The 24,925-nt window shown below is 44.2% G+C and overlaps 1 protein-coding gene across 1 annotated transcript in view; it reads right to left on the bottom strand.

Annotated features, from left to right (window-relative positions):
- Positions 1-24,925, bottom strand: part of LOC139385785 (1-phosphatidylinositol 4,5-bisphosphate phosphodiesterase eta-1-like) — a 62,879-nt gene that overhangs the window by 34,965 nt on the left and 2,989 nt on the right. The window contains exon 2 of the mRNA XM_071131035.1: positions 8,222-8,333. Within this exon, the coding sequence (XP_070987136.1) occupies positions 8,222-8,300 (79 nt within the window). The 5' untranslated portion in view covers positions 8,301-8,333. The remainder of the gene's footprint in view (positions 1-8,221; positions 8,334-24,925) is intronic.

The following is a 24,925-nucleotide window of genomic DNA, read 5'->3' as shown; positions in this document are numbered from 1 at the left end:
ACAATTTAAAAGATTTTACTGAGTTACAGTTCATATAAGGAAATCACTCTATTGAAATAGATTCATTAGGCCCTAATATATGGAATTCACATGACTGGGAACACAGATATGCATCTGTTGGTCACAGATACCTTAAAGAAGTAGGGCTGTGGATCAGAAAACCAGTCAGTATCTGGTGTCACCACCATTTACCTCATTCAGCACGACCACATCTCCTTCACATAGAGTTGATCAAGCTGTTGATTGTAGCCTGTGGAATGTTGTCCCACTCCTCTTCAATCGCTGTGTGAAGTAGCTGGATATTGGTGGGAACTGGAACACGCTGTCGTACGCGTAGATCCAGAGTATCCCAAACATACTCAATGGGTTACATGTCTGGTAAGTATGTGGGCCATTGAAGAACTGGGACAGATTGTTGCGACATGGAGCCATGCATTATCATGCTGAAACAAGATGAAAGGCATGATAATGGGCCTCAGGATCCCGTCACAGTATCTTTTGGCATTCAAATTGCCATCGATGAAATGCAATTGTGTTTTGTTGTCCGTAGCTTAGCTTATGCTTATGCTTATACCATAACATCGCCGCCACCATGGGGCACTCTGTTCACAACATTGATATTAGGAAACCGCTAACCCACACAACGCCATACACGGTCATCTGTCCGGTACAGTTGAAACCAGGATTCATCCATGAAGAGAACACTTATCCAGTATGCCAGTGGCCATCAAAGGTGAGCATTTGCCCACTGAAGTCGGTTACGAAGCCGAACTGCAGTCAGGTCAAGACCCTGGTGAAGACAACAAGCACGCAGATGAGATAAGGTGATGGAGGCAGATGAGTGACACGACAATGGGCCTCAGGATCTCATCACGGTATCTCTGTGCATTCAAATTGCCATCGATGAAATGCAATTGTGTTCGTTGTCCGTAGCTTGCCTGCCCATACCATAATCCCACCACCACCATTGGGTTCATAACGTTGACATCAGCAAACCGCTCGCCCACACAACGCCATACACACTGTCTGCCATCTGCCCGGTAAAGTTGAAACCCGGGACTTATCCGTGAAAAGCACAGTTTCTGATCGTTTGTGCAGAAAATCTTCGGTTATGTAAACCCACAGCTTCAACAGAGTGGCTGGTCTCAGACAATCCTGAAGGTGAAGAAGCCGGATGTGGAGGTCCTGGGCTGGCGTGTTTCCGGATGTGGAGGTCCTGGGCTGGCGTGTTTCCGGATGTGGAGGTCCTGGGCTGGCGTGTTTCCGGATGTGGAGGTCCTGGGCTGGCGTGTTTCCACGTGGTCTGCGGTTGTGAGGCCGGTCGGATGTAATGCCATATTCTCTAAAACAACATTATGGTAGAGACATGAACATTAAATTCTCTGGCAACAGCTCTGGTGGACATTACTGCAGTCAGCATGGCAATTGCACGCGCCATCAAAACTTGAGACATCTGTGGCATTGTGTTGTGTGAAAAAACTGCACATTTTAGAGTACTCTTTTATTGTCCCCAGCACAAGGTGCACCCGTGTAATGATCATGCTGTTTAATCAGCTTCTTGATATGCCACACATGTCACGTGTATGTATTATCTTGGCAAAGGAGAAATGCTCACTAACAGGGATGTAAACACATTTGTGCATAACATTTGAGAGAAATAAACTTTTTGCGTATGTGGAACATTTCTGGAATCTTTTATTTCAGCTCATGAAACAAGGGACCAAAACTTAACATGTTGCGTTTATATTTTTGTTCAGTACAGTTAACTCAGGCCTTGAACTTTAAAAAAAGATGTGTCACTTCCGGTCTACTTAAACTGTGTGTCTCTCAAATGGCACGAGTGCACAGCGCACTGTTATGATGCTGGATTTATGTGGACAAACATGCTCATGTAGCCTACTCTTAATTTGTTGACAAAAAGATGAAAACACCATGAATGGTTGTGTTAATATTAAAAGATAATGAAAAAAAATGTTATCGTTAAATTACATGTGTTCACTATTAGGATGTTTTTTCTTCCCGTAGAAGGTCCCGTGGAAAAAAAAATAGAGAACCCCTGAATGTCACAGTATAATTCACACTCTGGACTGAGAGTTGAGAGGATAGATGGGTAGATGGCAGAGGATAATATAGAGGAGAAGAGTCAGGTCTGTGTGTGTATGTTCTCCTCTCTCCACTCAGTTCTGCCGGCAGTCAAATCAAATCAAATTATATTGGTCACCAGGGTTGGGTAGGTTACTTTCTAAAGGTAATCTGTTACAGTTACTAGTTACCTGTCCAAAATTGTAATCATTTATGTAACTTTTGGATTGCCCAAACTCAGTAATGTAATCTGATTCAATTCAGTTACTTTTAGATTACTTTCCCCTCAAGAGGCATTAGAAGAAGACAAAAATGTATGTTACCAATTGAACGACATCTATTGCAGGATCAATCACTGTTAAAGTTTACATAGCTGGACATATATGGATGTTATATATTACTTTATGGGTTGGTTATGTAGGCTTCTTCTAACCTGTCGCTTTCTACTACATATAACAACACGATTAAATTATATCTTTACGTTAATATATATAATGGATGCAGCAACTACAGAGTTCCCCTTTAAGTTTATCAAAAGTGTGCGAGTTTGAGCATGTGTCCATTAGGCCTATGGATGTATTTTTTTTTTATCAACATGAATTAGACTGAGCCACACTTTTATTCCATAGGCTTGAATTCGCACTATGCAGCTGCTGCAAGAGAGCATTTTTCACTAGCTGTCCACTGGTTTCAAAAACAATTGTTGACAATCAGGCCTACTACTGTTGTGTTGTCTGCAAATTTGATGATAGAGTTGGTGGCGTGTGTGGCCACGCAGAAAATGGGTAAACAGGGAGTACAGGAGGGGGCTCAGCACGCACCCTTGTGGGGCCCCTGTGTTGAGGATCAGCGAAGTGAAGGTGTTGTTTCCTACCTTTACCACCTGGGGGTGGCGCATCAGGAAGTCCTGGACCCAGTTGCACAGGGCGGGTTCAGACCCAGGGCCACAAGCTTAATGATGAGATTGGAGGGTAATATGGTGTTGAAGGCTGAGCTGCAGTCAATGAACAGCATTCTTACATAGGTATTCCACTTGTCCAGATGGGATAGTGCAGTGTGCAGTGCGATGGAGATTGCATCGTCTGTGGATCTATTGGGGAGGTATGCAAATTGAAGTGGGTCTAGGGTGCCAGATAAGTTGGAGGTGATATGATCCTTAACTAGCCTCTCAAAGCACTTCGCGATAACAGAAGTGAGTGCTATGGGGTGATAGTAATCTAGTTCAGTTACCTTTGCTTTCAATGGTGGACATCTTGAAGGAAGTGGGGACAGCAGACTGGGATAGGGAGGGAAAGATGTCCATAAACACACCAGCCAGCTGGTCTGCGCATGCTCTGAGGACGCTGTAAGGGATGCCATCTGGGCTTGCAGCCTTGCGAGGGTTAACGTGCTTAAATGGTACTCACGTCGGCCACGGAGAACAAGAGCCCACAGTCCTTGGGAGCGGGCCGCGTCGGTGGCATTTTTGTTATCCTCAAAGTGGCAGAAAAATGTGTTTAGCTTGTCTGGGAGCAAGACATCTGTGTCCTTAACATGGCTGCTTTTCCCTTTGCAATCCGTGATTGTCTGTAGACCCTGCCACATACGTATCGTGTCTGAGCCGTTAAATTACGACTCCACTTTGTCTCTGTACTGATGTTTTGCCTGTTTGATTGCCTTACGGAGGGAATAACTACACTGTTTGTATTAGAGCATATTCCCAGTCACCTTGCCGAGGTTAAATGCGCTTTCAGTTTTGCACAAATGCTGCCATCTATCCATGGTTTTTGGTTTGAGTAGGTTTTAATAGTCATAATGGGAATAACAAGACCTTTACACTTCCTGATGAACTCAGTCACCGTGTCCGTGTATACGTCAATGTTATTCTCAGAGGCTATCCAGAACAAATCCCAGTCTGCGTTATCAAAACAATCTTGAAGCATGCATTCCGATTGGTCCGACCAGCATTGAATAGACCTTAGCACGGGTATTTCCTGTTTGAGTTTCTGCCTATAGGAAAGGGAGGAGAAGGATGGAGTCGGGATCTGATTTTCCGAAGGGAGGGCAGGGGAGGGTCTTGAAGGCATCCCGGAAGTTGGAGTAGCAGTGGTCGAGTGTTTTTGCTGCGCGAGTACTACAGTCAATGTGTTGATAGAACTTCGGTAAAATTTTCCTCGAATTTGCTTCGTTAAATTCCCCAGCTACAATAAATGCCGCCTCAGGATATGTGGTTTCCAGTTTGCACAAAGTTTAGTGTAGTTCTTTGAGGGCTATTGTGGTATCGGCTTGAGGGGGAATATAAACGGCTGTGACTATAACCAAAGATAATTCTCTTGGGAGGTAATATGGTCGGCATTTGATTGTGAGGTATTCTAGGTCGGGTGAAAAAAAGGACTTGAGTTGTTGTATTTTATCACAATCACACTATGAGTAGTTAATCATGAAACATACACCACCACCTTTCTTCATCTCTTAGAGTTGTTTTAGTCCTGTCTGCGTGATGTACTGAGAACCCAGCTGGCTGTATGGACGGGGACAGTATATCCCAGAGAGCCATGATTCCGTGAAACAGAGTATGTTACAATCCCTGATGTCTTTCTGGAAGTAGATCCTCACCCTGAGCTTGTCTCCTTTATTGTCCAGGTACTGAACATTAGCGAGTAATATACTCGGAGGCGGTGGATGGTGTGCACGCCTCCTGAGCCTGACTAAAATTCCACTCAGAATACCTCTTCCCCGCAGGCGGCGTTTTGAAGCAGCCTCTGGGATAAATTCAATTGCCCTGGGGGATACGAACAAAGGATCCAATTAGAGAAAGTTGTATTCCTGGTCGTAATGCTGGTTACCGCCGCTCTGATATCCAAAAACGTATTTCCAGCTGTATGTAATAACACAAAAAACATTCTGGGCTAATAATGTAAGAAATAACATTACAAGAGTTAGGAGCAGAGCTGCCATGTCTGTCGGCCCCCTTATTGTTCTCCATTCACTGTGTGTGTATGTTCTCCTCTCTCCTCTCATTCTGCGGCAGGTCCATCCATCTCCGGCATGAGGGCCATAAAGACTTTAAGTCTCAGGGCTAAATTACACTGATGCTCTGCCAAGCCTGATGTTCAAAATAAATGTAAATGAATAAAAAACACACACACACACAGACAGTCGCCCATATATTGACTATAGTAATAGACCAGCTGTATCTCAGTGGAAGTGGTGTGTTACAGCCCAGAGGACAGGCGTCTGTCTCTGCAGCAGGTACTCTGTCTGTCTCTGCATCAAATCAAATTGGATTGGTCCCAAGCACATGGTTATAGCAGATGTTAATGCGAGTGTAGCGAAATGCTTGTGCTTCTAGTTCTGACATGCAGTAATATCTAACAAGTAATCTAACAATTTCACAACAACTACCTTATACACACAAGTGTAAAGGAATGAATAAGAATATGGATGAGCGATGGCCGTGCGGCATAGGCAAGATGCAGTAGATGGTATACAGTACAGTATATACATACAGTATGAGATGAGTAATGTAGGGTATGCAAACATTATATAATGTTGCATTGTTTAAAGTGACTAGTGATACAGTTATTACATCCAATGTTGTATTATTAAAGTGGCTAGAGATTTGAGTCAGTATGTTGGCAGCAGCCACTCAATGTTAGTGATGGCTGTTTAACAGTCTGATGGCCTTGAGATAGAAGATGGTTTTCAGTCTCTCGGTCCCAGCTTTGATACACCTGTACTGACCTCGCCTTCTGGATGATAGCGGGGTGAACAGGCAGTGGCTCGGGTGGCTGTTGTCCTTGATTATCTTTTTGGCCTTCCTGTGACATAGGATGCTGTAGGTGTCCTGGAGGGCAGGTAGTTTGCCCCCGGTGATGCGTAGTGCAGACCACACCATCCTCTGGAGAGCCTTACGGTTGTGGGCGGAGCAGTTGCCGTACCAGGCAGTGATACAGACTGACAGGGTTCTCTCAATTGTGCATCTGTAAAAGTTTGAGCGTTTTCGGTGACAAGCCAAATTTCTTCAGCCTCCTGAGTTTGAAGAGGCGCTGTTGCGCCTTCTTCACCATGCTGTCTGTGTGGGTGGACCATTTCAGTTTGTCTGTGATGTGTACGCCGAGGAACTTAAAACTTTCCACTGTCTCCACTACTGTCCTGTCGATGTGGATAGGGGGGTGCTCCCTCTGCTGTTTCCTGAAGTCCATGATCATCTCCTTTGTTTTGTTGACGTTGAGTGTGAGGTTATTTTCCTGACACCACACTCCGAAGGCCCTCACGTCCTCGCAGTAGGCCGTCTCGTCATTGTTGGTAATCAAGCCTACCACTGTAGTGTCGTCTGCAAACTTGATGATTGAGTTGGAGGCGTGCATGGCCACGCAGTCATGGGTGAACAGAGAGTACAGAAGAGGGCTGAGAACACACCCCGTGTTGATAATCAGCGGGGTGAAGATGTTGTTTCCTACCCTCACCACCTGGGGGCAACCCATCAGAAAGTCCTGCTTAATGATGAGTTTGGAGTGTACTATGGTGTTAAATGCTGAGCTGTAATCTATGAACAGCATTCTTACATAGGTGTTCCTCTTGTACAGATGGGTTAGGGCAGTGTGCAGTGTGATTGTGATTGCGTCATCTGTGGACCTATTGGGGCGATAAGCAAATTGGAGTTGGTCTGGGGTGTCAGGTATTGTGGAGGTCATATGATCCTTGACTAGTCTCTCAAAGCACTTCACACCAGCCAGCTGGTCTGCACATGCTATGAGGACGTGGCTAGGGATGCCGTCTGGGCCGGCAGCCTTGCAATGGTTAACACGTTTAAAAGTTTTACTCACGTTGGCTGTGATGAAGGAGAGCCCACAGGTTTTGGTAGCAGGCCATGTGAGTGGCACTGTATTATCCTCAAAGCGAGCAAAGAAGTTGTTTAGTTTGTCTGGGAGCAAGATGTCGGTGTCCGCGACGGGGCAGGTTTTGCTGCCATCAATCCATGGTTTCTGGTTGGGGAATGTTTTAATAGTGACCTTTCAACATCTATTCAGACCAGACTAACTTAAAGGACGTCCAGCTAATCCATGATAATCAACTGATGGGCATGAGACGTGATAACCAGCAGACAATGCTTTCCCTCGAGTTGTTCAACGACCAAAGTCAAACCCCCACCATTAAAGCAACCTTACCTGTCAATGTAAACACACACAGTCTATTTCCTCTCCCCGCTCCCTCATCGGTGAGCTGTCTTCCTATGCAAACTAGATCATAACTAGATCATAACCTAATTATTCCACTGTGAGGGCCACCTGTGGCTCTCTGTAATAACCAAAGTGTGTCACACACTCTCTCCTCTAATACACAGACGCCCCTACATGTTGTTATTTTGATGCTCCCAATGGTGCTGCAGGGTTTGTTACATTAGTTGGTGAATTGTCATGTTGTGCCATTTAGTGTTTTCCTGTCTTAGTGATGATGGTTGGTGATGACTCTTGGGCTCCGTGTAACGCATTATAGTATTGCAGAATGAACTGCAGAGCCGCAACAGCTGAGGCATATCGCCCCCTTGTGTTCCATCAAGTTAAATACAATAATAAATAAATGTTTTGCCATCACCCACGTAATCTCTCTTAATATGATCACTCTGTTGTCGCAGAGAAATGCAGGAAATGTGTTTGACGTTTAAAAAGGCTTCTAAAGTTTGTAATTTCCGCTAAAATGTATGACTTGATTTGCCCTAATGAAAAATGTATCAACCCCTACAAAAATAGCCATTAATCACATAATAATTCACATTTCCTGTTACTGCAGGATTATTTTCCTGCTGTGAGAAACTGATCAAATTAAGATCTGATATCTATGTGTGTGTGTGTGTGTGTGTGTGTGTGTGTATCTATGTGTGTGTGTGTGTGTGTGTGTATCTATGTGTGTGTGTCTGTGTGTGTGTATCTATGTGTGCGTGTGTGTGTGAGTGTGTATCTATGTGTGCGTGTGTGTGTGAGTGAGTGAGTGAGTGAGTGAGTGAGTGAGTGAGTGAGTGAGTGAGTGAGTGAGTGAGTGAGTGAGTGAGTGTGTGTGTGTGTGTGTGTGTGTGTGTGAGTGTGTGTGTGTGTGTGTGTGTGTGTGTGTGTGTGTGTGTGTGAGTGTGTGTGTGTGCGTGTGTGTGTGAGACACTCACCATGAAAGATGCTGTTGTCTGTGAGGAAGTGGTGGCAGTACCGCAGCCCTCCTTTCCTGTTCACAACCCAGGAACTCATGATGGATGGATGATGGAGGGTGCAATGGGATGCCTGTGTAAGAGGAGAAAAGACTGAGACTCAGTGGGACTGGACACAATACAGATCACCATAGGCCTAAGCTTTCTATCTAGGTTTCGTCCTTGGTTCCTGTCTTCTAGGGAGTTTCTCAGAGCAACTGTGCTTCCGCCTCCGCATTGCATGCTCTTTGGGGGGGGGGGGGGGGTTAGCCTGGGTATCTGTAAAGCACTTTGTGAAAACTGCTCAGGTAAAAAGGGCTCTATAAAATCTGACTGATTGATTCAACTAGTGTAGCATGCTCTTGATATTGATATCTGATATTGCTTTGTGTGGAATCAGACACCACAGACGTGACATCTCTAGGTGTGATGTGATGACGCACAACAGCATTTAGAATGAAATACCACTTTCAACTCAAAGAGCCTAAAGTAAGAACTACCAGCCCTGAACTCTGGTCTAGACAGACTCCTCCTCTCAGGTCAGCTGACACCAGACACCCCAGCCTGTCAGGAGCCTCTCCTGAACTCTGTAGACAGAGGCTGTAAATCACAGGGAGACGGACCAGGAACAGATGGGAAAACAAAGAATAGGAGAGGAGAAGAAAGATGAGAAGAGAGAGGGGAAAGGACTGAGGGTTAAGGGGAGCAATGGAAAAACAGTGTGTTAGAGTGGGGGGGGGGGACATGATAGGGAGAAGGGGATATGAAAGCTGAGGGGAGATAGAGGAGAGAATTAAGGTTAGATCTGTGGGCAGAAGACTGAATTTCCTTCAAACCTACCTATGGTGGTAGGTACCAGTGGCACCGGTTTGAATGTGTCAAGAATTGCAACGCTGTTGGGTTTTTCACACTTCTCCTATTTATTTCATTTTTTTGCACGTCTCATGTAATGTAGGTGGTATCGAAGAGTCAAAATCCACAACTAATCATTGTTTTCTGACACATTCATCACATAGCCAGCCACACAGAGTTGTGGCACATAGTAGAACTAGGCTATTAACTGTGTGTAGAATGACAACTGAACAGCAAGTGTTGACTAGTTTATAAAAGGTGTCGAACTGACTGAATAAAGTCAATCCCGTTCATAATTCATGCAACGGGTTTATATGTCCATGGTATCGCTTCGGGACAAGTTAACCAAAAGATTTCCTAGATTTCCTTTTGTACGATGTCGGGGCTTGCCACACAGTGACGCTGAAGTGAGTGACTCTTGTCTTGCCAGTCAGTGTAACCTACCAAATCGTATTGGTGAGAAAGCCGTTCATTTGGCTCTCCAATTTACTTAGGGCACTGGCTGAGACCTATGTTTTTGGCAATTATCTGCAGATGAATTGATGAAAACATCCGATGAAGGAACAATAGGTAGTGGAGAACCTCATTCTGGTCCAAATATGATAATTGAAGTCCTCACGGAATCCAGGCATTAAAACAGAATTCAACATTCTAAAGAAAAAGTGGTCTGGACTGGGGTTGGAGGTGGGAGGGGACTGATAGAACGGGAGCTGGTCTGGACTGGGGTTGGAGGTGGGAGGGGACTGATAGAACGGGAGCTGGTCTGGACTGGGGTTGGAGGTGGGAGGGGACTGATAGAACGGAGCTGGTCTGGACTGGGGTTGGAGGTGGGAGGGGACTGATAGAACGGGAGCTGGTCTGGACTGGGGTTGGAGGTGGGAGGGGACTGATAGAACGGGAGCTGGTCTGGACTGGGGTTGGAGGTGGGAGGGGACTGATAGAACGGGAGCTGGTCTGGACTGGGGTTGGAGGTGGGAGGGGACTGATAGAACGGGAGCTGGTCTGGACTGGGGTTGGAGGTGGGAGGGGACTGATAGAACGGGAGCTGGTCTGGACTGGGGTTGGAGGTGGGAGGGGACTGACAGAACGGGAGCTGGTCTGGACTGGGGTTGGAGGTGGGAGGGGACTGATAGAACGGGAGCTGGTCTGGACTGGGGTTGGAGGTGAGAGGGGACTGACAGAACGGGAGCTGGTCTGGACTGGGGTTGGAGGTGAGAGGGGACTGACAGAACGGGAGCTGGTCTGGACTGGGGTTGGAGGTGGGAGGGGACTGACAGAACGGGAGCTGGTCTGGACTGGGTGGGGTTGGAGGTGAGAGGGGACTGACAGAACGGGAGCTGGGAGAAATACAATTTGATTTGATTTGAGTTTTATGATAGAATACATTTTGTTTGTTTGCTATTCACACCACTTATCATAGCTTTATAATTAGGCTAGTTTTTGGCCAATATCAGAATTTATAAAAACACTTATATGGTTCTTCGTTTGCAAGGGTTCATTAAGATGTATCTAATATAGCCCCTACAATATCATAATATCTATCCCTGTAGACTGTACAACTTTGACAACTTTGACTGATCAAATGTGAAAAATAAATTACATTTATACGAGCACATAGATGAAACAGTGAAATGTTGCCTGGCTCTCTCTCCTCTCTTCCATAAAGACAAATAGCATTGTCAGATCTCGTATAGGAAGCCAATATAAATCTGCCACATATACTCCGTACTGAATCTGTAACTAGACAGAGAATGCCTGTTGCTGAGATCCACGGTGGCTTGGCCCAGAGGGGTATTAATGGGCATGAATGTGTAGTCATGCTGTGGTAATGTGAACATGCCTCTCCTCTCCTCCCCTCATTTCCTCTCCTTTCCGTAACCCAAGCCACCCACTCAGACATGGGAAGGCACCTAGCCCAGGGGAACACAATCTTCTCCTTCCTGTCCAACGGGGTAGTGTGAAAACCTGCCTCGTAAATAAATGCAGTCCTACCAGTTGTCCTCTCATTCTGAAGGTTGTGTCATAAAGAGTGGATATCCTCTCATTCTGAAGGCCCACAAGTGTCACAGGACTCATCTGTCTGAAGGTAACCCATACAAATGAATGGAAGTATGGATATATAGAGATATTAAACCTTCATCTGAAGGTAACCCATACAAATTAATGGGAGTATGGAGATATGTATAGATATTAAACCTTCATCTGAAGGTAACCCATACAAATTAATGGGAGTATGGAGATATGTATATAGATATTAAACCTTCATCTGAAGGTAACCCATACAAATTAATGGGAGTATGGAGATATATAGAGATATTAAACCTTCATCTGAAGGTAACCCATACAAATTAATGGGAGTATGGAGATATGTATAGATATTAAACCTTCATCTGAAAGTAACGCATACAAATGAATGGAAGTATGGATATATAGAGATATTAAACCTTCATCTGAAGGTAACCCATACAAATGAATGGAAGTATGGAGATATATATATAGATATTAAACCTTCATCTGAAGGTAACCCATACAAATTAATGGGAGTATGGAGATATGTATAGATATTAAACCTTCATCTGAAAGTAACGCATACAAATGAATGGAAGTATGGATATAAAGAGATATTAAACCTTCATCTGAAGGTAACGCATACAAATGAATGGAAGTATGGATATATAAACTCAGCATAAAAATAAACGTCCTCTCACTGTCAACTGCGTTTATTTTCAGCAAACTTAACGTGTAAATATTTGTATGACCATAACAAGATTCAACAACTGAGACATAAACTGAACAAGTTCCACAGACATGTGACTAACAGAAATTGAATAATGTGACCCTGAACAAAGGGGGGGGGGGGGTCAAAATCAAAATCTGGTGTGGCCACCAGCTGCATTAAGTACTGCAGTGCATCTCCTCCTCATGGACTGCACCAGATGTGTCAGTTCTTGCTGTGAGATGTTACCCCACTCTTCCACCATGGCACCTGCATAGTTCCCAGACATTTCTGGGGGGAATGGCCCTAGCCCTCACCCTCCGATCCAACAGGTCCCAGGTCGTACTCAATGGGATTGAGAGCCGGGCTCTTCGCTGGCCATGGCAGAACACTGACATTCCCGTCTTGAGGAAATCACGCACAGAACGAGCAGTATGGCTGGTGGCATTGTCATGCTGGAGGGTCATGTCAGGATGAGCCTGCAGGAAGGGTACCACACGAGGGAGGAGGATGTCTTCCCTGTAACGCACAGCGTTGAGATTGCCTGCAATGACAACAAGTTCAGTCCGATGATGCTGTGACACAACGCCCCAGACCATGACGGACCCTCACCCTCCAAATCAATCCCGTTCCAGAGCACAGGCCTCGGTATAACGCTCATTCCTTCGACAATAAACGCGAATCCGACCATCACCCCAGGTGAGACAAAACCGTGACTCGTCAGTGAAGAGCACAGACGGTGGGTTTGTGCCCATAGGCGACGTTGTTGCCGGTGATGTCTGGTGAGGACCTGCCTTACAACAGGCCTATAAGCCCTCAGTTCAGCCTATTGTGGACAGTTTGAGTACATGTAACCAATGTGAAATGGCTAGCTAGTTAGCGGGGTGAACGCTAATTGCGTTTCAATCGATGACATCACTTGCTCTGAGACCTTGAAGTAGTTGTTCCCCTTGCTCTACAATGGCTGCGGCTTTTGTGGAGCGATGGGTAGCGATGCTTCGTGGGAGGCAGTTGCTGATGTGTGCAGAGGGTCCCTGGTTCAAGCCCAGGTTGGGGTGAGAAGAGGGACGGAAGCTATACTGTTACATTGATGCTGTTGACCCGGATCACTAGTTGCTGCGGAAAAGGAGGAGGTCAAAAGGGGGGGTGAGTTTAACCGAGGTGAAATGGCTAGCTAGTTAGCGGGGTGCGCGCTAATAGCGTTTCAATCGGTGACGTCACTCGCTCTGAGACCTTAAAGTGGTTGTTCCTTTTGCTCAGCAAGGGCCGCGTCTTTTGTGGAGTGATGGATAACAATGCTTCGTGGGAAGCAGCTGCTGATGTGTGCTGAGGGTCCCTGGTTCGAGCCCAGGTTGGGGCAAGGAGAGGGATGGAAGCTATACTGTTACATACGGATGGAGGTATTGTGAGTTCCTGGTGTAACTTGGGCAGTTGTTGTTGCCATCCTGTATCTGTCCCGCAGGTGTGATGTCCGGATGTACCAACCCTGTGCAGGTGTTGTTACACGTCTGCCACAGCGAGGATGATCAGCTGTCCGTCCTGTCTCCCTGTAGCGCTGTCTCACAGTACAGACGTTGCCATTTATTGCCCTGGCCACATCTCAAATCAAATCAAATCAAATTGTATTTGTCACGGTTAGCAGATGTTAATGCGAGTGTAGTGAAATGCTTGTGCTTCTAGTTCCGACAATGCAGTAATAACCAACAAGCAATCTAGCTAACAATTCCAAAACTACTACCTTATAGACACAAGTGTAAGGGGATAAAGAATATGTACATAAAGATATATGAATGAGTGATGGTACAGAGCGGCATAGGCAAGATACAGTAGATGGTATTGGTACAGTAGATGGTATTGGTCCTCCTTTCAGTATGCCTAAGGCACGTTCACACAGTTGAGCAGAGAACCTGGGCATCTTTCATTCAGTGTTTTTCAGAGTCAGTTACAAAGCCTCTTTAGTGTCCTAAGTTTTCATAACTGTGACCTTAATTGCCTAACGTCTGTAAGCTGTTAGTGTCTTAATGACCGTTCCACAGGTGCATGTTCATTAATTGTTTATGGTTCATTGAACAAGCATGGGAAACAGTGTTTAAACCCTTTACAATGAAGATCTGTGAAGTTATTTGTATTTTTACAAATTATCTTTGAAAGACAGGGCCCTGAAAAGTTTATACAGATATTAAACCTGTATGGAGATATATATAGATATTAAACCTTCATCTGAAGGTAACCCATACAAATTAATGGAAGTATGGATATATATAGATATTAAACCTGCATCTGAAGGTAACCCATACAAATGAATGGAAGTATGGAGGTAGTTTTGTGCCATCCAAAATAAGGGGTTAAATATGTGTAAAACAAAAATATTATATGGGGTTAAGGAGAGATGGATGGGGCACAGAGAAAGAGGCCTTTGAGAATTTCCTCCATGAGCCAAACACAGATGCTGCCAGCAACCTGGACACCCGGGCGAAGAATGTGATGTGTATCTTACAGCAATGCATTGGAAGCATGTCACCATGGTATCAAGACTGGCGAAGGTATAAAGACTGGCGAAGGTATGAAGACTAGCAAAGGTAGCAAGACTGGCAAAGGAATCAAGACTGGCAAAGGAATCAAGACTGGCGAAGGTATCAAGACTGGCGGAGGTATCAAGACTGGCGAAGGTATCAAGACTGGCGAAGGTATCAAGATTAGCGAAGGTAGCAAGACTGGCAAAGGTATCAAGACTGGCGAAGGTAGCAAGACTGGCAAAGGTATCAAGACTGGCGAAGGTAGCAAGACTGGCGAAGGTAGCAAGACTGGCGAAGGTATCAAGACTGGCAAGCCTGGCGAAGGTATCAAGACTAGCAAAGGTAGCAAGACTGGCAAAGGTATCAAGACTGACGAAGGTAGCAAGACTGGCGAAGGTATCAAGACTGGCAAAGGTATCAAGACTGGCAGAGGTATCAAGACTGGCAAAGGTAGCAAGACTGGCGAAGGTAGCAAGACTGGCGAAGGTATCAATACTGGCGAAGGTATCAAGACTGGCAAGACTGGCGAAGGTATCAAGACTAGCAAAGGTAGCAAGACTGGCAAAGGTATCAAGACTGACGAAGGTAGCAAGACTGGCGAAGGTATCAATACTGGCAAAGGTATCAAGACTGGCGAAGGTATCAAGATTGGCGAAGGTATCAAGACTAGCAAAGGTAGCAAGACTGGCAAAGGTATCAAGACTGGCGAAGGTAGCAAGACTGGCGAAGGTATCAAGACTGGCAAAGGTATCAAGACTGGCGAAGGTATCAAGACTGGCGAAGGTATCAAGACTGGTTAACGTATCAAGACTGGCGAAGTGGCAAGACTGGCAAAGGTACCAAGACTGGCGAAGGTATAAAGACTGGCGAAGGTATCAGGACTGGCGAAGGTATCAAGACTGGCGAAGGTATCAAGACTGGTGAAGGTATCAAGACTGGCAAAGGTATCAAGACTAGCAAAGGTAGCAAGACTGGCGAAGGTATCAAGACTGGCGAAGGTAGCAAGACTGACGAAGGTATCAAGACTGGCGAAGGTATCAAGACTGGCGAAGGTATCAAGACTGGCGAAGGTACAAGACTGGTAAAGGTATCAAGACTGGCGAAGGTATCAAGACTGGCGAAGGTATCAAGACTGGCGAAGGTATCAAGACTGGCAAAGGTATCAATACTGGCGAAGGTATCAAGACTGGCGAAGGTATCAAGACTGGCGAAGGTAGCAAGACTGGCAAAGGTATCAAGACTGGCGAAGGTATCAAGACTGGCGAAGGTATCAAGACTGGCAAAGGTAGCAAGACTGGCAAAGGTATCAAGACTGGCAAAGTTGTATCAAGACTGGCAAAGGTAGCAGGACTGGCGAAGGTTGACTAGTGGAGTCCCCAGTATATGATCATTTCGCAAGACTCAAGCCCGGTTACACTTATAATGCATATGTGTCTTCATTATTTTTCTTGCTAATAGTTCTTATTAATGTGGGACCAATACCTTTTAGGATTATTCAATGTGTAATAGCAGTGGTATTACCCCATGTGGACACCTTGGCGAGGTTGAAAGGGCACTTGAATGTCCCCTGGATGTCCCCTGACACCACCACAATGTTTGAGAGAGGTTTATATTGCAGAAATTGTGTTTTTATAGTGACTTTTAGGCATATTCAATGTGTAATAGCAATGGAATGACCTAATTGACATACTTAGGACTAGAGGTCGACCGATTAATCGGAATGGCCGATTAATTAGGGCCGATTTCAAGTTTTCATAACAATCGGAAATTGGTATTTTTGGGCGCCGATTTCTGATTATTTAAATAAATAAATAAACGTTTTATACCTTTTATTTAACTTAGTTGACTTACTTTCATTTAGGCAAGTCAGTTAAGAACACATTCTTATTTTCAAAGACTGCCTAGGAACTGTGGGTTAACTGCCTTGTTCAGGGGCAGAACGACAGATTTTCACCTTGTCAGCTTAGGGGTTCCAATCTTGCAACTGCACAGTTAACTTGTCCAACGCTCTAACCATTGCACTCCACGAGTAGCCTGCATGTTACGCAAATGTAGTAGAAGCCAAGGTAAATTGCTAGCTAACATTAAACTTAACTTATAAAAAACAATCAATCATAATAACTAGTTATAACTACTAATCCAGTTTAGCAGGCAATATTAACCAGGTGAAATTGTGACATTTCTCTTGCGTTCATTGCACCCAGAGTCAGGGTATATGCAACAGTTTGGGCTGCCTGGCTCATTGCGAACTAATTTGCCAGAATATTACGTAATTATGACATAACATTGAAGGTTGTGCAATGTAACAAGAATATTTAGACTTAGGGATGCCACCCGTTAGATAAAATACAGAATGGTTCTGTATTTCACTGAAATAATAAACGTTTTGTTTTCGAAATGATAGTTTCCGGATTCGATCATATTAATGACCAAAGGCTCGTATTTCTGTGTGTTATTATGTTATAATTAAGTCTGATTTCATAGAGCAGTCTGACTGAGAAGCAGCAGGCCTGTAATCATTCATTCAAACAGCACTTTCGTGCGTTTTGCCAGCAGCTCTTCGCAAGCACAGCGCTGTTTATGACTTCAAGCCTATCAGCCTAATGGCTGGTGTAACCAATGTGAAATGGCTAGCTAGTTAGCTGGGTGTGCGCTAATACTGTTTCAAACGTCCCTCGCTTTTAGATTTGGAGTAGTTATTCCCCTTGCGCTGCAAGGGCCGTGGCTTTTGTGGAGCGATGTGTAACGATGCTTCGAGTGTGGCTGTTGTCGATGTGTTCCTGGTTCGAGCCCAGGTAGGGGCGAGGAGGGGGGCGAAAGCTATACTGTTACACTGGCAATACTATAGTGCCTATAAGAACATCCAATAGTCAAAGGTATATGAAATACAAATGGTATAGAAAGAAATAGTCCTATAAATACTATATTAACTACAACCTAAAAACCTCTTACCTTGGAATATTGAAGTCTCATGTTAAAAGGAACCACCAACTTTCATATGTTCTCATGTTCTGAGCAAGGAACTTAAACGTTAGCATTTTTACATGGCACATATTACTTTCTACTCCAACACTTTGTTTTTGCATTATTTAAACCAAATTGAACATGTTTAATTATTTATTTGAGGCTAAATTGATTTTATTGATGTTTTATATTAAGTTAAAATAAGTGTTCATTCAGTATTGTTGTAATTGTCATTATTACAAATAAAAAAATATTTAAACAAATAATCGGTATCGATATCGGCATTGAAAAATCATACTCGGTCGACCTCTACTTAGGACACATCGGAGAGGTTGAGTGAACACTTGGAGATGTCCCTGGACCACACCTGACACCCCTGACTAAAGCATCAGTTCTTGTTGTGGTGGGGAATTCAAAAAAAGAATAACGAAACGGTTACTTTGTATTTGATCCTGTGTCTTCTGAACTGTGCCATTCCTATCTATGTTCTGACCATTTCCTTATAATGTCCCAGATGTTTTCTTTCTAATGATACCAAGTTTATGCATGTCCTTATCATATAACTGCTCATTTAAAGCTATTACTTTTGGGTACGTCTACTGAGATAGAAATCTACATTTTTGCCATTCATTTTAAGAGGTTAAAAGAGATGGGGATGGTCAACCTCCTCTGGCTGGCCATCAGCTGTACACACCACAGTACTAGCATGATATGATATCAGATCCTCTGTGATGTGGCAGGAAAGGCCTGGGGTAGTGAGGTGCTTCCCTATTTAACTTCACTGTTAATCAGTGACTGTGATGGGCACTATAAACTCTTTGATACAACCATCAGTGAGCATCCACAGAGTTAGACTGGTCAACGATTGACGATTGACTGTTTCTCTTTTAGGCTACTCTTTGCTCACCAATAGCTTTTTCTATATTAGAGGAGGTTTTCTATACTAGAGGTTTTTTTCTAAAATAGAGAGGTTTTTCTTAATTAGAGGGGTTTTTCTATACTACAGGGGTTTTTCTATTCTGTTTTCACCTCATTTCATTCTCTATCTCTCTCCTCAGTCCTGTCTTTCTTTCTTTTTTCACACACACAAACACAAACACACACACACACACAAACACAAACACACACACAAACACACACAAACACACACACACACACACACACACACACACACACACACACACACACACACACACACACACACACACACACACACACACACACACACACACACACACACACACACACACACACACACACACACACACACACAGAGAGTGCCAAAGTGCTTCTGATTTCATCCCAAACTGAAACACCATCTGTGGTTTTTGAGATAACTCAATAAATCAAAAGGTGATCGATGGGCTTTGCCAGCGCTCAGTCCAGCGTCGTTAAAAGTGTCTGTGTGTCTAAATTAGATTGGCCATCACATCAAAATTACACACAAAGAGAGCATCTGTCTCCCCTGAGTATGTGCTCACACACACACACACACACACACACACACACACACACACACACACACACACACAGAGAGAGAGAGATTCTCAATTCAATTGAGGTCTGGGATTTGACTAGGCCATTTCAAGACATTTAAATGTTTTCCCTTTAACCACTCGAGTGTTGCTTTAGCAGTATGCTTAGGGTCATTGTCCTGTAGGAAGGTGAGCGTCTTATCTGACCAGAGTACCTCCTTCCATATGTTTGGGGAGTCTCCCACATGCCTTTTGGCAAACACCAAACGTGTTTGTTTATTTTTTACTTCAAGCAATGGCTTTTTTTCTGGCCACTCTTCCATAAAGACCAGCTCTGTGGAGTGTACGGCTTAAAGTGGTCCTATGGACAGATGCTCCAATCTCTGCTGTGGAGCTTTGCAGCTCCTTCAGGGTTATCTTTGGTTTCTTTGTTGCCTCTCTGATCAATGCCCTCCTTGCCCGGTCGAAGAGTTTTGGTGGGCGGCCCTCTCTTGACAGGTTTGTTGTGGTGCCACATTCTTTGCATTTTTTTATAATGGATTTAATGGTGCTCCGTGGGATTTCAAAGTTTCAGATATTTTTTTATAACTCAACCCTGATCTGTACTTCTCCACAACTTCGTCCCTGACCTGTTTGGAGAGCTCCTTGGTCGTCATAGTGCCGCTTGCTTGGTGGTGCCCCTTGCTTAGTAGTGCAGACTCTGAGGCCTTTCAGAACAGGTGTATGTATACTGAGATCATGTGACAGATAACGTGACACTTAAATAAAGTTCACCTGTGTGCAATCTAACTAATTATGTGACTTCAGAAGGTAATTGGTTGCACCAGGTCTTATGCACGCACCACTTTGCCATTTTGTTAAATGTATTTTTGGCGAAAAAAAAACATTTCACTTCACCAATTTAGACTATTTTCTGTATGTCCATTACATGAAATTCAACAAAATAAAAAATGCAACAAAATAGGAAAAACACCAAGGGGGGTGAATATTTTCGCAAAGCACTGTACAGGGGCACCGGTACCTAGTCATTGTGCGGGGGTACAGGTTAGTTGAGGTAAGCTGTACATGTTGGTGGGGCGGAGTGAGTAAACATAGATAACAAACAGCGAGTAGCAGCAGTGTACAAAAGGGAGGGGGGGGTTAATGTAAATTGGTGGGGATTTTGTTAATTGTTCAGTCGTCTTATGGCTTGTGGGTAGAAGCTGTTGAGGAGCCTTTTGGTCCGAGACTTGGTGCTCCAATCCTGCTTGCAGTGAGATAGCAAAGAAAACAGTCTATGACTTGGGTGACTGGAGTCTCTGACAAAAAAATGTATAGGCTCTCCTCTGACACCTATTATCTAGGTCCTGGATGGCAGGAAGCTTGGCCCCAGTGATGTACTGGGCCGTTCGCACTACCCTCTGTAGCACCTTACGGTCAGATGCCGACCAGTTGCCATACCAGGCAGTGATGCAACCAGTCAAGATGCTCTCGATGGTGCAGCTGTAGAACCTTTGTTTTTGTCGTGCCCTTTTCACGACGGTCATGGTATTTTTGGACCATGATAGTTCCTTGGACACCAAGGAACTTGAAAATCTCAACCCACTCCACTACAGCCCTGTCAATGTTAATGGGGCCCTGTTTGGCACACCTTTTCCTGTAGTCCAAGATCAGCTCTTTTGTCTTGTTGTCCTGGCACCACACTGCCAGTTCTCTGACCTCCTCTCTATAGGCCGTCTCATTGTTGTCGGTGATCAAGTCTACCACTGTTGTGTCCTCAGCAAACTTAATGATGATGTTGGAGTCGTGTTTGGCCACGCAGTCGTGGGTGAACAAGGAATACAGGAGGGGACTAAGTACACACCCCTGAGGGGCCCCAGTGTTAAGGATCAGCGTAGCAGATGTGTTGTTGCCTACTCTTACCACCTGGGAACAGCCCATCAGGAAGTCCAGGATCCAGTTGCAGAGGGAGGTGTTAAGTACCAGAGTCCTTAGCTTAGTGATGAGCTTCGTGGACACTATGGTGTTGAATGCTGAGCTGTAGTCAATGAACACCACTCTCACATAGGTGTTCATTTTGTCCAGGTGAGAAAGGGCAGTGTGGAGTGTGATTGAGATTGCATCATCTGTGGATCTGTTGGGGCGGAATGCGAATGGGAGTGGGTCTAGGGTGTTCGGGAGGATGCTGTTGATGTGAGCCATGACCAGCCTTTCAAAGCACTTCATGGCTACCGACATGAGTGCTACGGAGCGGTAATCATTTAGGCAGGTTACCTTTGCTTCCTTGGGCACAGGGACTATGGTGGTCTGCTTGAAACGTGTAGCTATTACAGACTCGGTCAGGGAGAGGTTGAAAATGTCAGTGAAGACAATTGACAGTTGGTCCACGCATGCTTTGAGTGCACGTCCTGGTGATCCGTCTGGCCCAGCTGCTTTGTGAATGTTGACCTGTTTAAATGTTGACCTGTTTTGTTCACATCAGCTACCGAGAATGTGATCACACAGTTAACCAGAACAGCTGGTTCTCTCGTGCATGCTTCAGTGTTGCTTGCCTCGAAGCAAGCATAACAGGAATTTAGCTAGTCTGGTAGGCTTGCGTCACTGGGCAGCTCGCGTCTGTGCACAGGTCAGATCAGGGATATTTTCTCTGCGTATTGAAACAGGTCAGATCGGGGATATTGCCTCTGCATATTGAAACAGGTCAGATCAGGGATATTGCCTCTGCATATTGAAACAGGTCAGATCAGGGATATTGCCTCTGCGTATTGAAACAAGTAAGAGCAGGGATATTGCCTCTGCATATTGAAACAGGTCAGATCAGGGATATTGCCTCTGCATATTGAAACAGGTCAGATCAGGGATATTGCCTCTGCATATTGAAACAGGTCAGATCAGGGATATTGCCTCTGCATATTGAAACAGGTATTGTGGTGAAACGGAAGAGGAAAGACTATGTAACTATTGTGACCTCGAAGAACTAGAGAAGGAAACATATTTTATCTTCTATTGCCCTTTCTACAACGATATACGCCTGCTCTTATTCCAGAAAGCACACCAGATATACCCTGGTATTATGTGGCTGAGTGATGAGGAGACAGACCACCAGATATAACCTGGTATTATGTGGCTGAGTGATGAGGAGACAGACCACCAGATATACCCTGGTATTATGTGGCTGAGCGATGAGGAGACAGACCACCAGATATACCCTGGCCATTATGTGGCTGAGTGATGAGGAGACAGACCACCAGATATACCCTGGTATTATGTGGCTGAGCGATGAGGAGACAAACCACCAGATATACCCTGGTATTATGTGGCTGAGCGATGAGGAGACAGACCACCAGATATATCCTGGTATTATGTGGCTGAGCGATGAGGAGACAGACCACCAGATATACCCTGGCCATTATGTGGCTGAGTGATGAGGAGACAGACCACCAGATATATCCTGGTATTATGTGGCTGAGTGATGAGGAGACAGACCACCAGATATACCCTGGTATTATGTGGCTGAGCGATGAGGAGACAGACCACCAGATATACCCTGGCCATTATGTGGCTGAGTGATGAGGAGACAGACCACCAGATATACCCTGGTATTATATGGCTGAGTGATGAGGAGACAGACCACCAGATACCTGTATACCCTGGCCATTATGTGGCTGAGTGATAAGGAGACAGACCACCAGATATAACCTGGTATTATGTGGCTGAGTGATGAGGAGAAATTGAAATGTTTGTTTTGTCCATTGTGTATTTCCGTTTGGAATATTTAGATAGCCTGGAATAAAAGAAAAGGGGATAATTAAATCGTAAAAATATTTAGCTTCTATGCGGTAAATAGCAGGTGTGTATTCAGATAACGTATTGGCTTGTCTCCCATGTGAATTTTCTGTCAAACTGAGTTGAAGTGACTTCTTTTTCTTTCTTTTCTATCTGTATTTATCAGTCTCTATACGGTAGGTATTTACAGTTGAAGTCGGAAGTTAACATACACTTAGGTTGGAGTCATTAAAACGTGTTTTTCAACAACTCCACAAGTCAGTTAGGACATCTACTTTGTGCATGACATAAGTCATTTTTCCAATTATTTACAGACAGATTATTTCACTTATAATTCACTGTATCACAATTCCAGGGGGTCTGGCGTTTACATACACTAAGTTGACTGCCTTTAAACAGCATGGAAAACTCCAGAAATGTATGTATTGGCTTTAGGAGCTTCTGATAGGCTAATTGACATCATTTGAGTCAATTGGAGGTGTACCTGTGGATGTATTTCAAGGCCTACCTTCAAACTCAGTGCCTCTTTGCTTGACATCATGGAAAAATCAAAAGAAATCAGCCAAGACCTCAAAATAAAAAAAATTAGACCTCCACACGTCTGGTTCATCGTTGGGAGCAATTTCCAAATGCCTGAAGGTACCACGTTCATCTGTACAAACAATTGTACGCAAGTATAAACACCATGGGACCACGCAGCCGTCATAACGCTCAGGAAGGAGACACATTCTGTCTCCTAGAGATTGACGTACTTTGGTGCGAAAAGTGAAAATCAATCCCAGAACAACAGCAAAGGACCTTGTGAAGATGCTGGAGGAAACAGGTACAAAATGAGTCCTATATCAACATAACCTGAAAGGCCACTCAGCAAGGAAGAAGCCACCGCTCCAAAACCGCCATAAAAAAGCCAGACTACGGTTTGCAACTACACATGGGGACAAAGATCGTACTTTTTGGAGAAATGTCCTCTGGTCTGACGAATCAAAAATAGAACTGTTTGGCCATAATGACCATTGTTATGTTTGGAAGAAAAAGGGGCATATATTTATATTTATGTATTCATCTTCCATTAATTTACTTAGATGTGTGAGTATTAGGTAGTTGTTGTGGAATTGTTAGATTACATGTTAGATATTACTGCACTGTCGGAACTAGAAGCACAAGCATTTCACTACACCTGCAATAACATCTACTAACCATGTGTATGAGACCAATAAATTTGATTTGATATAGTACGTATAAGCTAGAAATAGAAGCCTAAGTATTGTTGACCATTAGTTTACTCCAATTAGAGGCGGGGTAGTAGGGTTAGGGGAATGTAATAAAGAAGGAAAAAATATATTTAACTAAATAATATATAGTACCAGTCAATAGTTTAGAAACACCTACTCATTAAAGGGTTTTTCTTTATTTTTACTATTTTATACATTGCAGAATAATGGTGAAGACATCAAAACTATGAAATAACACATATGGAATCATGTAGTAGCCAAAAAAAGCGTTAAACAATTTATATTTTTGATTCTTCAAAGTAGCCACCCTTTGCAAGGCACACCTGTTAATTGAAAAGCATTCCAGGTGACTACCTCATGAAGCTGGTTGAGAGAATGTCAAGAGTGTCTGGGATTTCTGAGACTGCTGTAGAAAAATTGAACAAAAATAGTTCAGGCCTTATCCCCTCTGAAAGTTGTCTCTGTCGTCAGAAACACACCATTTATTAAACAAAAGACAACCAGGTTATACTGTCAGAATCCAGCTGTCCCAGTTCTTCACTGAACATTGATCTTCATCTCTGTGTTAGTATTTTTTTAAACATCCCAAATGAGGTCAGAGAGAGGAAAAGAGGGCCTGTTATGAGACGACTGGGCAGTGTTTAGGAAGAGAGAGTGGACACTGGGCAGTGTTTAGGAAGAGAGAGTGGACACTGGGCAGTGTTTAGGAAGAGAGAGTGGATACTGGGCAGTGTTTAGGAAGAGAGAGTGGATACTGGGCAGTGTTTAGGAAGAGAGAGTGGACACTGGGCAGTGTTTAGGAAGAGAGAGTGGACACTGGGCAGTGTTTAGGAAGAGAGAGTGGATACTGGGCAGTGTTTAGGAAGAGAGAGTGGATACTGGGCAGTGTTAAGAAAGAGAGAGTGGACACTGGGCAGTGTTTAGGAAGAGAGAGTGGATACTGGGCAGTGTTTAGGAAGAGAGAGTGGACACTGGGCAGTGTTTAGGAAGAGAGAGTGGATACTGGGCAGTGTTTAGGAAGAGAGAGTGGACACTGGGCAGTGTTAAGAAAGAGAGAGTGGACACTGGGCAGTGTTTAGGGAGGGAGTGGGCAGAGACACAGAGAACACACACACAGACTGACTGTCCTCATACTCCTCTCCTCTCACACTGTGTTTGTTAATTTT

The sequence above is a fragment of the Oncorhynchus clarkii genome, chromosome 27 (assembly GCF_045791955.1).
Source record: "Oncorhynchus clarkii lewisi isolate Uvic-CL-2024 chromosome 27, UVic_Ocla_1.0, whole genome shotgun sequence".
NCBI lineage: Eukaryota > Metazoa > Chordata > Actinopteri > Salmoniformes > Salmonidae > Oncorhynchus > Oncorhynchus clarkii.
The sequence above is the reverse complement of the archived record's forward strand: the minus strand, read 5'-3'. Positions and strand labels throughout refer to the sequence as shown.